The 12,855-nt window shown below is 34.8% G+C and overlaps 1 protein-coding gene across 6 annotated transcripts in view; it reads right to left on the bottom strand.

Annotated features, from left to right (window-relative positions):
- Window positions 1–12,855, bottom strand: part of ATP11A (ATPase phospholipid transporting 11A) — a 118,576-nt gene that overhangs the window by 19,136 nt on the left and 86,585 nt on the right. For all 6 annotated transcript variants that reach the window (XM_085053104.1, XM_085053138.1, XM_085053121.1 and 3 more), the window contains exons 15-24: window positions 12,528–12,599; window positions 10,882–10,955; window positions 10,542–10,645; window positions 8,700–8,881; window positions 7,951–8,202; window positions 5,924–6,098; window positions 4,155–4,257; window positions 3,759–3,904; window positions 2,749–2,808; window positions 1,038–1,165 (exon numbers count right to left, since the gene is read on the bottom strand). In XM_085053104.1, the coding sequence (XP_084909230.1) occupies window positions 1,038–1,165; window positions 2,749–2,808; window positions 3,759–3,904; window positions 4,155–4,257; window positions 5,924–6,098; window positions 7,951–8,202; window positions 8,700–8,881; window positions 10,542–10,645; window positions 10,882–10,955; window positions 12,528–12,599 (1,296 nt within the window). The remainder of the gene's footprint in view (window positions 1–1,037; window positions 1,166–2,748; window positions 2,809–3,758; window positions 3,905–4,154; window positions 4,258–5,923; window positions 6,099–7,950; window positions 8,203–8,699; window positions 8,882–10,541; window positions 10,646–10,881; window positions 10,956–12,527; window positions 12,600–12,855) is intronic.

Here is a 12,855-nt window from a genome sequence, read left to right as displayed (position 1 = left end):
CCACATTTCCACATTATAACTGTCTACCACTTCAAATCTAACTCCTTCCTCAAAATATCCTCTTTATGTATTTTTATTTAATTCTTACTAAACCCTTTTAACTGCTCCCTGTAATTCTGCTTATTTAAAAAATGGCAAACTCCCCTGTCCTGTACTGGTTTACTTTTCAATCTTTTTACAGAAGGTATCTCTTCCAGTACTTGCTGTGCATGTCATGATCCACTGCAAATATTAAATGGAAACACTAGAGGTCTCTGGAGACTTGGCTTTATTTCCTCTAGAGTACTTATATACAGACTATTGCAACAAAATAGAACATTAATTTAATGTGGAATGTAAAACAAGGAGTTTACATTTGAAGATTCAGGTCAAATAGGATTTCTTGAGTGTCTTTCCACAAAAAATACAAGGATTTGTTAGAAACAGAACTCTTCACTAGCATGCATTTTCTTACTAAAAAAAAATTTTTAAATATTACAACTTTAGTTATTGCCCACAGAATGATATGTATCAACTTGGCATATAGTATAAAACACATCAGAGTAAATCAGGACACAGTTAAATGAAAACCCTGAGTTACAGAAACATTTACTACCACCTCACAGAATATATCCTCTGATACAACACTCTAACACTCAGTCATCTTTTCTTTCAGAATGAAACATGTATACAGAAAAAACAGCATGTTTTCTTTTTCAAAAATACCTGTGTTCCCCATGTTTCCTCCCTATGGTTGGAGGAAATAAAGAACACTAAAATAAATCAAAATTTGATTTTGTAGAGCAGTGATTTCTACTATTTTGCTCTCACTCTCTTAATAACAAATACATGGTGTGGTTTGTAAATGTGCATGTAAAAATATATGTTTATCTATTGTACTTTGTAGACCATGCATGTGGTCTTCAACCCTTCTGTTGCAGTGCATCAGATGTTCTGCTGTAACCTTGTGGTACAGAAATCCTGAGGACTTCCATGGTAACAGACACACATCCCACAGCTCAACAGTCAAACTTCGGGGCACAGTGTATTAATTTTACCTGTACAGGGAAGGCTCTCTCTTGAGTGTGTCTGCACTGACATGTTGTTCCATTAGACTGTACAAGAGGATAGGAAGGGAGGTGAAGCTGATATTGTACAGTGTTAGATACGCAGTATCATATAAAGTCTGTAGATGAAAAAGAATCAAATCAACTACTTTTAATTTAAAATTAAATCTTACTTTTAAATTAAATCCTCTGCATGAGACTTGATTAAAAATGAATGTATGAACTTCTGCAGAAAAAGGAAATTATATTCCTTCAAAATCGAGGCAAATACCCCTGAACAGCTGCTAATTGATCTAGGACACAACTCTGCATGTATCCCTTTCACCTGGAGGACAACAGATCAACTAAAAGATCCATTTCATAGTCTGGTCCACATACTGGCTCCTCCTATTGTTTCAACTGTAAGACCAACTCTGAACTACCCAAACTGAACAGCAGATTCCTGCAGAGGCAAAAATTCCTCTCTGACACATCCACGCATCACCCTCCCCTTTTATGTCCTTCATGTCTATAAAACATGGAACTATTCAGAGAAGAAGCAGGAGCATTCCAGAGGTTTTACAGCTGTGTGTGACTGCAATGAGCTGTACAAAGAAACATCCCAATATGTCTTTGATTCTTCTGCTCACTAAACTGTTTTCTCACCTATGTGTCACCACTGTAACTAGCCCTCAAACTTTCCACATCACTCCACAAAAAGAACTGTTGATCTCCCAAAACATATTTGGTCATCATTTATGCTGGAAAAATTGCTATCAAAATCCCCTTGTTTGAGTTAAAATTATATTTATCATGTAAAAGGATAAAATTAAGCTAAATTTTCATCAACACATGCTTTCATATCTAAATTCTAACAGTGCTTGATAAAAACCTTCAAAGTTTTCAGTGGTCTTTTGAAATGGAAACCAAAACAGAAAAAAGTAGTTTTGTCAATTTAACTCCTCCTGGGTCTGTCTTTCATCAAATTCAAAGCAATAGTACGATTTTCTGCCAATTAAATCCAATTCTTGCACCATTTAATCCTGAAAACATAAACCTTTTTTGTCTAAACTCAGCCATTCATTCCTGTGGTTTTTGCTCCCTCATTCAGAAGAAAGAAGAGGTAAATCTTTTCTGCACAAATTAGGTGAGAACAATGGAGATCAGAAAATAAACAAAAATCCACGAAGGCGAATACTGGATCCTCTCCTGAATGATGGCAATTTCTGGAGAACAACAGTCCAGTTTTCTGCTATTTTTCTTTTTTTTGTATTTTCTTTTCATCTAATTGAATGCTGCTATTCATCTGAAGTTCGTAACTCATACCCGTACATGCCAGAGAAGACTAGTTTATTCTCTCATTTTCATTCTGGATTCTAAAAATGAACAACCAGCTCAATTACTCATCTTTCAGGATTTCCTCTGTCCATGTCCAGTAGGCTTAAATCTAATTGACTGTGTATTTCCCACAGATATTCCACTTTGCATTGTCATTTCCAAATGTCATATTTCTGTATTCCTTGACTTTGAAAATAACATTGTTTCTATAATAATTCATAAAACTGATTTCTTTAACTTAACTGCAATTGCCATTGAAAACTGTATGAACCAAAAGTGATCCTCTCCTTTGTGTAAACTAACACTAAATTCTCAGAAGGATCCCTCTTTTTTACAAAAAATGCAAAAGAGAAAACATGACATTGATGGAAAAAGATCAACTAACCTGTTGTGAAAACCCACAGAAGAACTGATATAAAAACTGAGGAAAAATGAAGCAGACATTCTGAAAAACAAAGTGATCATTGTCAAGTGAAATGTGAGCACTGGTTTATGTACAATGCTATAGGTATGTATATCATAATTTTGTAACAATAGCAAGAGTGAGCATTGCAGGAACAGCAGAAAAAACTACATATATTAAACACCAACAGTCACATCTTGCAGTAATACTGTTAGAAAAAAACACTTAAAATATCTTCCAAGCAATCTCACAGGGCTACAATTTGAAAATTCAAGGGCAATCAAATTTGGCATCCAGGAGCACAGTTCAGTGAAGGCAAGGCAAATAAGGGACAATCCACAGGAAGAGACAAACTATGATAAGCAAGCATGGATACTCTGGTTAGCATGGTTTCCAGCAAAACAACTTTAAGATGTTTCTAGCTGTAACCCCAAGTGCCATCCTCTCCTAATTATACATATAGTCTAACACTAGAACCTTGAATTACCCCATGACAGTTCCTTTCTGTAATCTTCCATTGCTTACCAGAAGAACTTTGATTGGATCCCAACATTTAGAAATAACAAAGCTGTCTAAATAGGGGGATGCTCACTATTATACTTCCTCCACCTACACTATCCTAATGAATTTAGCATAACTTAATTTACAGTAATTTCTAAATTCTCAAATACTATTTCCAGTGTGATTCAAAATTTCACTGTAGAGACGACCTGGAAGGTACTGGAAATAAGCAGACCAGTCTGAGATGGAATTTGTAGGATATGAAAAAATAAGACACAAATTTTGGTTTTAATGTAACATCTATAATAGCTATTTCACTTCATGTTCAAAATAAAAACAATAATCCCATTTCAGCACCGCATCTGGTACTTGAGAAAATCTCTTTATGGAATTATTGCTGTTTTGTACCATTAGCTGCAAAAACCATATACAGTTAGATATAACCATTTAAGTTTTTGAGATTTGCGTAATTAGAATAAGCATTCTCCTACCTTATAAAAGAAGTATTGCACAAGTTCAGATATCCTAATGTAATAAAAATGCCCATGAACAAGCAACATTTTTTTCAAATGTTTGAATTTAGGTATTGCATAGTCACTGTTTCTTGCTGCTTGACGGCCTTCTTTGCCAATGATTCCTTTTAAAAAAAAAGAGGTGAAGCTATTTAATAATTAAAGAACTTTAAAAAGATACCATTAATTGCAAAATTATATAGTGATGGTATGACATTGATCTAATGGGAAATCATGACAGTATCTCATACAATTCCTAGGATAAATGCACTAAAAGTTGTCTGTAGCAACCTGATTCTTTGAGACTGCCTGTTTTTAAGAAATAAATGTTTTTTGTCATTTCACTTGAATTAATGTACTAAAGAGCCGGCTTACCTATACCAACATGTGCTTCTAGAATCATACTGACATCATTTGCTCCATCACCAATTGCTAATGTGATAGGATGTTCTTTTGATAACTTAATCAACTTTACAATCTGGAAAAAAAATAGTGTTAGAAACTCTCCCTGTAATGGTTTGCTTATTTTGCATAAGTGTACATTTACATAAAAATTACCAAGACAGTTATATAAGAAATTCTCTGAAGGGACACAAAAACATTACCCAACACAACTACTATGCATAAAGATCACTTCATACTACACAATATTTGTTCCACATATTTTTCAACTACTTCTAAACTACTTTGAGAGAGATGGAGGAGGAGGAAGGAGGAGCAGAATATTGGAAGATGCTGTTGAGCTTGCTTAATGCTGTGTCAGTGCATTAATAAATTAAGAGGGTTCCAAAGTGTACAATTTCAAAGAAATCTTGAAATGAAAGATTAAAATACATTCTGCTTTCCAACCTGTGCTGAACGTTTTTCCTACTATTTAAGAAAACATATTGGACTCTGTATATACATAAAAACTATTTACAGATAAACTGTCTGAAACTTTTGACTTCAAATCTCTCCATTACAAATGATCACCTCTGTAAATTTGGTACTGAGTCAGCTGCAACTAAAAACTTTACAAACTTCCAGACAGTTATAGTGCTGGCTAAATACATTTGATAATGTGAATAAGGGCTACATATGCTGTACCTGCGCACTGCGAAAAAGACATGACAACTTGAAAGAAAAAAGAAGTGCATATACCAATACTTGTTTCCTTTAAAAGTTCTTCACCTATCTTGAGATGTTTCAGTAATGGAAGGATATGTTTTACTTGATACAAACGATATATGCAACAGTCAGGTATACTTAAACATGATAATGAACACATTTTTTGGTCTGGATTCTTCTTTCTTGGCTTTCCACTTATCCTAGGTTACAATATAGATGTATTTAAGTATTCTATTACCACCAGCTGTGGGGCATTAGCTGTTATCTCCTGCTAACTGACAATGGGCCATCAAGGACCCACCCCATGACTCATGGAATTATCTCACCCTATAGTGGGATGCTCTGCCCAGGAGGGAGGAGCCAAGCATTCCCACCTGGATGTAACCTGGCCTTGGAGCTGCCTGAGCTAGCCCTGTCTACTGGATTCCCAGAGGACAAGAGCTACCACTGGACCTTCAGCTGGAGACCAGACCTTCACAGGATCACTGCTTCAACTGAAATACTTCACTTGGACTGCTACCACCACCCTAACAGGGTGTCAGGTTGTATCTGACTTAGTCAGAACTTTTTCCTTGTATTATTTCACTTATTGTTAATTTTTCCTATTAATTTTAATATTGACTTGTGATCTCCCACTGGTTTGTTTTCAAACCAATACACTACTTATGTTAGTAACAGACAAAAAGTAAGTAACACAAATTCTTGTAGTGTAAAAAGAGTAGACTATTCAAAGCTTGCTAGGTAAAAAAGAGAGCAGTTAGTTAATTTATTATGTTCATATTAGCATATACCAACTATAAAATTCGAACAGCATGTACATAAATCAAATTCAGGTGCACAGCTGGGTGCTGTTTTAGGAATACCATTATCTTAATGGCTTGCCAGCAGAAATTCTCCCCTCTCCTTTTTTGTTACTTCTTCCATTTCAGAAGATACAAAAATAAATCTTAAGTTATCACAGTTAGTCATAGAGATATTACCCTTCAATATTTACATATATGCATGGCTAACAAGCAATTATGAAATTAAACACAAACCTGTGCTTTTTGCAGAGGTGCCATTCGACAGCATAACACAGCACTGCAGTTCCTGCAAATATCAAGAAAGATGCTTCTGTAGTTGTTAGAGCTCCCATCTTGTCTTGTTTTCATTATTATTGATAATGCTGCTCCATCAATAATTAAACCATAATCTTGCATATCAGTTGAAAGTCTGTTCGGGGAAAAAATAGAAACTAAGTGTCAATGTAAAATTCTCAGACATATTTAAAATCTGGCGATAAAAATTATGTGAAAATTAATTAATGAAAAAATGACTACAGAATGCTGCAAAGTTAATACACTTCTAAAGGAAATTCCTTGTATAAAACTGATATTTAAAACATTTCTAAAGCCTGGATTATGTTGAAAATATTCAGTGCTTCACCAGTTTGAATACATAAATCTGATACCTCAGTGACTTTACCAGTCAGCATAAGTGTGTAATTACTGATTTTTCAGTTTGATTTGAAAAGTTTCCAAAAACTGTAGTGAAGTAAACCATGCTGCAGAACAAAGTTATTTTATGGCACATTCCATAACACAGAGGGGGGGAAAAAGTTGAAGGGAAAGGCCTTTGGTACTCTGATGAGGAAATATTTTTTTTTTCCAAGGGTCCATATTTAAGGAAGTAAATAATTCCTTGAAGGAAATGCCCAAAGGAAACCTGTTTGCCTGGATGGATAAGGCCTCTGTCTACATGAACAGTATGGATATTTTACCTTTAGTGTAGTGGCTGAATCAGATACAGGTTTACTTTTATCTATAATATTAAAATATAGTAACTATATATGTTTCCTATAATATTACAATATATCCTTATATATAAAAAATCTATTAGCACTATGCCTGTAGTAATTTGAGTATTGCTAGGAGTGTAACCACAGTCACAGGAAGTAGTTTATTCACTATTTTATCACATGCTGAACAATGGGGGAAGATGGTCTGGACTGCAAGAGCCATTTTCTGCAGCATCCAAACAAGTTATTTTAGAGCACCCTTGCATTTACCTGCATTACACAGCAGCCTCAGGCTCCAGGTCAACACTGAGTGTTGTATAAATGTACACTGAGGTTTATTTTTACTCTCTTTTCAGTGTTCCAATGTTATACACTACTGCTCATGGGGTTTCAGCAAACCAAGACTAGTGTTTGTGAGAAAAACTCTATTTATTAATATGTATTTTAGTAATCTCCATCTTTTCTACTAGAACAGAAGCTATTTTTGGCAAATAGGATAAAATACTGTAAACTACATTTAGTAACAGTTCACAAAGATTTTCAGCACTTTGCTACCATTGGCACAAATAGGGCAATGCCATTAGTGTACAATGATATCAAATTTAAAGGTATCATTATGAAGTTCAAGCAATGTACTGAATGTTTGGTGTATGATAGTGAAATATTTCCAGCCTGAATTTGAACATACAGGAAGAATTCTGCTGTAACTATTTTAGTACGTTCTCCAGCTCTGGTGATAAAGGCAACAACAACAAAAAAGTCTAAAGAGTTTTAACATCTAGAAAACTGGTGTTGCAGAAGAACTTAAACAAACATGTTTGTTTGTAAGGCCTGTGGTACTTAACCAAAATGTGACATGGATGACATAGAGAAAAATTATTTATTTAATTGAATATACAAATGTTCTCAATTAGACCAATGGGATATAAAGTATAAGGAGAGCTAAGAAAAATTATCTGGTCCATAGATATATGCTGTAAGGCTAAGAGAAAATCTCTGCTAAAGTAGTATCGCAAACAGCTTGTTTTACAGTGGAAAAATAAATACAGTATCAGTTATGATTTTTCTTTTAACAGTTAAAGCAGTACCAGAAATGAGATAAAGAACCATGACTGAAAACCCAAATTTATCCAAACAAACCTATACTTAATTGCCATACAATAATTCACACATTAGCAACAGAAACTGAAACACACTACTGTTCTTAAGGTAATTGGTCATTATTTCATTGTTTGCAAAATGCATAGACCACCATTTCTGGCCTGAAAATCCAATTTTTTTCCTTACCCTGAGAAGGTATCCCTGGTTAAGCTGCCATTTTGTCTTAGGACAGTTTTACTGAGGTCAAAAAGCACATCGTGTAAACTCTGCTCCTCAAGTTTCTTTGTGGTTATCTCAAGTATTTGTGTATTTCTTCGGAAGAGTTTGCAAGCGTAGCAGGTAGCTGCAGCAGTCTCCATTTTGTCTCCTGTCAGTACCCAAACTTTAATTCCTGCTTTCTGGAGTGCTTCAATAGTGTCAGCAGCTTTTTCTTGTAGTCTGTAAAGTCAATTGACAACATACATTGACAGATTGCTTGGCAATGAGAAATTCAGAGGTCTTTATAGAAAGATTTTAATAAGCAAATAAAAAATTTCAATAGCAGTTACCAAATCTAAGAATTTTCTCCCAAGTGTGACTCCAGAAATGTTAAGGGGACTAGTATAGGCTTTTGAATCTTTTTAAGACCTAAAGATCCTTCCTTTATTTCCTTAATACCTGTTTTGTAGTCCTTTCCTCCAAAACTTTTGCTTACAACTTGATCAATAAATTATTACATGCATGTAAATTATTCAGATACACTGATTTTTGTACACTTAACCATTGTTACTCACTTACTAGATTATAAAGTTACTATAAGTAACTTTAATAAGCTAAGGGTGTGGAACTGATTCAAATAAGGGGCTTCCCAAATAAATCTCTAAAGCAGGAAAAGAGTCTTCAATTACTTTACCATCGTCACTAAATATAAGAAACTAAGAAATGTATTAACTAACCGATCTTCAACAGCTGTAGCACCAAGTAAAATAAAATCTCTTTCTATCTTCTCATACACTTCTGCCAATTTCTTTTCCCGGTCCTGAAGGGCCAACTTTGCACTCTGAAGCAGCTTCTGTACATTGCTATATTCTGCTGCTGTGAGCTTTTTATATGCAACACACAGTGTTCGCAGTCCCTCCTAAAGAACACAATCAAAAGAAACAAAATACATCTTACAAAACTCTTCTTAGACTTCTTGCCAGTGTTCATGCTGGAGTATTTGAAAAATTAACATCATGAAGGGAATAAGTATAAACTGGTGCAGTATAGTATAGACTAGGATATGGTTCAGCTTGATTCTGCACTGCTCTGGAAGCAGTTACAACCCGATGGACCAAGCCCAATCTTCCAGAAGATAAACAGCTCAGTGATCCAACTGAGATTACAAGAGAAGGCAAAGTCGAGGCAAAGGTTTTCTTCCCTATGTGTATAATTAGGCAGGATGAGTCAGAATACTGTAACATAAATAGTAGCTCTGCAGAGTTTGATTTTACGCTGTGTTGCAGCAGATGTACGGACAGGGACCAAACATCACAAAGAGAACTGGAAGTGAAAATCCAACTGCACCATTTCAGTCAGGTGAAAACTAGAATTTAGCTGTGAGTGTTTCAGACTGCATCAAACTTCTGGACTGTGTGATGAATAAGAAAGGGAGTATATAGATTGTGTAAGGTGGGGAAAAGCTATTAAAACACCAAAAAGTTTTGCCACCTCAGTTATATATTGCTTCTCACAACACCATTTATAACTAGAACTTCAGCTTCTTTAATTTTAATCCATTAGATTTTTGTATAGTTACTTAATACCAAACCAAAAAAGAGAATTATTAAAATAGCTCCCTGCCTCTTGTTATTGATAAAAGCAAATGCCAGGTATTTTCTTTGAGAGGCTTCAGTATGTAGGAACCAGCCCTATTTCCAATTATCCAGGATGAAAAAATAGCTGTTGGTCTGGATTTCTTTCTTGAAAGACATTGAATGGATATAATATGTAAACATTTTTCAATTTCATGAGTCTCCTTTACTTGTAATTATCAGGCAGCTGTCCCATATGATAAAGCTTAGCAAAGCACTTTGAGTTTTTTTGCTTCAAAGGCAGGTGACACTGTAGCTTTTTTTTTTTTTCCCCCCACATATCTGTAATAATACTTTGTTGTCAGTTTGAGTACTGGATACCAGCAAATTATGTGCTATTTGTAAGACTGGCAGTCATACTGCATTGCAACGAGTTCTGCATATTTTTGGACATAGCAAAATTCAGTATTTTACAACTCCAAACACTACTTATAGGTAAAACCAAGTTCTGAATTTCTTTTAAAGGTGATCAGCCAGTTCATAGCTGATTTTTAGCAAGCAAAAATATCAGCTATGGATGATCACTGCACTGTCTCCCCAGAGCCTGTAAAGCAATCAAAGGCAGCACATCGCAGTTGGTAAGCCTGGGGACTGAAACTAGCAAAGAGCTTTACAGTCTTTCACTTTCCTTCTACTCAAAAATTAATTCAAACCACAACTGTGAAAATGCCATACTAAAGAGTTAATTGATGACCTCTGGTTTAACATGCATATCTAATACATTCATATTGCACTACAACTGTCATTTAGAAGATGAGATGGAGGACAGATGCAAATAAGGGAGTTACACAGGCTGCTACCCACACAGCCTGAGTGAACCTTGGCATAGAATAACCTTGGTACCTGTGAAGACAAATTTGTTAGCAGATAAAGCAAGAGGTCAGAACACTTGCTTTCTTTTTGACACTGGTATCATGCGAACAGAACAATAAAATGGAATCTTACCACAGCATTGCGTTCTACGCGGGCTCGTACTTGGTCAATTTTTCCTTCTTTAACCCTAGGAAATATGGAGGAATCTGCTCCCTTACAAAACAGAAATATATCACCTAAAAGAGACAGCATATGGAATTCAAAATAACCAAATATACTTCAAAAAACATCCGAACTAATAAGTCTTAAAAATGTTTTCTTCCAACTTTTTTATAAAATGTGTACTGATGCTAGCACCTGGTCCCTTATTTTACAAAGAAAGGCACAAAGACTGTGATTAATGCTTAACTCTGATAAATCTGAAACAAATTCAAGTGAAACAAAAAAATCTAACAGAATGTGACAGCCCTACCTGTTGAAGATTTAACAATAACACTCATTCGCCGTCTCACAGAATCAAAACTCAAAACCTCCAATAATTCAAACCTGAAACAGAAACAGAACTATTTTTAAACAACTCTTCTTTTCCTGATCCCTAAACTGGTTATTATGACTTCAAGCATATAAATTAAACATTACTTCTAACATGGAAAATTATGTTGAGTCCTGTGGAATATGGAACTAGTACAGAATGAAACAGCAGGCTGCAAATAATAAATAGGGAAAGCCCTTAGCTCCTAATTACTTGAAATGGAACTTGTGATGTTTCTAAGTATCTTTGGATGTATAGTCAATCTGATTTGTTTAAGTAGAAGATTAGAAACCTTGCAGCACAGCACTGTACTGCTTGCAAAGAATTTTTCTATGTATAATACTTAGACATAGCCTTAGGACTTGAAATGCACGTTTACACAGAAGTCTTTATTTAATATTTTTCTAATTTTCACTATTCCTAATCTGCCAAAAGTGCTAACCTAATTCCATTATTATTGCTCAAATGTTGAATGATAATTTATTCAAGTGAAAAAAGAGAATTCTTTTTACTGGTTTTATACTTGCCATTATTTCCAAGATTTTATTTTTACCACATGTTCTGTTCCTTTCTAAGAGGAAAAATGAACACAAGCTCCTGTTGCACTGTTTTGGTTTCATCAGTTTGTATACTTCTATCATTTATTCTCTTACCTATGTCCTTTAATCTAAGAGAGCCTCTCTTTTTTAAAGCACAAACACAAGCAATCTAATCATGAATCCCAACTTTTTCAGGATTCATCTCCAGATCTGCTCGCTTAATTAGATCCATCAGTCCTAAGTCCTTTAAACGCCCTAGAACTCAAACCTGTGCAAAACTACATCAGGCCTATGTCTACAACCTGTGATACAACTGGGAGAAAATTCTCAATGATTATAGTGCTTTCTTCTTAGTCATCAAATGATACTGACTCCAGTTCTTACGAGCTGAGCCAAAAAGGTCTGAAGTAACCTTTGGGAAGTATTTCTCCATATCATTCTAAAAGGGGGTAAAGTAATAGCAGGGTTCCTCTACTTGTGTTCAAGAGTCCCTGCCTGGTTAGCAGAGTGCCCATGCAGGAAGATCCAGATACACAATAGACTTAACCAGCAGACATCTAGAGAAGTGTAAGGTAAATTTTCAAGGGTATGTACATCCCACAGAACAGCTGTAACACTTCATTGTTAGAGAAAATTTGACTCATATTATGGTCTACCAAATTTATTCTACAGATATTACCCTCCTGTAAATTCAGATTGTTTGAGAACAACAAATTTGGTACACTGCATTTTCTATTAAGAATGTGTTATTTACCATATCAAAAAGGAAAAATACCCATACTTCTTAAAAACACTAGGAACTATTAGATTAGGTCATGAATCTCACACCACACCTTTGTTGTCGTATCAGTATTTTGTACTGCATAGAATGTTAAACAAAGTGAAAGTAATTAAAATCACTTTTTAAAATTTTTTAAATTTTTTTCCACTAAAATGGATGGTTCCTGACTCTCCTGACTTAAAGATTAATGTGTAAGGAAATAACAGTTTATCAAAAACATCAACAAAAACTCATCAGTCTCTTTTGTTATATTTGTAACCACTCACTTTTCTATGTTATTTTCCCGATTTAAGATCTCCATAAAGTTGTCCTTCAGCCTTAGATAGGTGTAACCAAGTCTGTAAAATGAAACATAGATCAAGAGACTGAATACAACAAATATATATTTATCCAGTAAAGGCATGTTATTAAGATTTAAGACTGAGCCCACAACAAACTAACACCAAAATCCCAAACTGTTTTTAGTTGATTTTAGACTATGAATAATCATGAGTGCATATTAAGAAAGTAATCTGCTGTAGATTACTGGTGCTCGTTACTACAATTTTTGTTCTGAAAACAGTTTTGAGCTCAGTGATTTATCTGTAGTTTAAA

The sequence above is a fragment of the Lichenostomus cassidix genome, chromosome 1 (genome assembly GCF_008360975.1).
Source record: "Lichenostomus cassidix isolate B80296 chromosome 1, HeHo_3.0, whole genome shotgun sequence".
NCBI lineage: Eukaryota > Metazoa > Chordata > Aves > Passeriformes > Meliphagidae > Lichenostomus > Lichenostomus cassidix.
The sequence above is the reverse complement of the archived record's forward strand: the minus strand, read 5'-3'. Positions and strand labels throughout refer to the sequence as shown.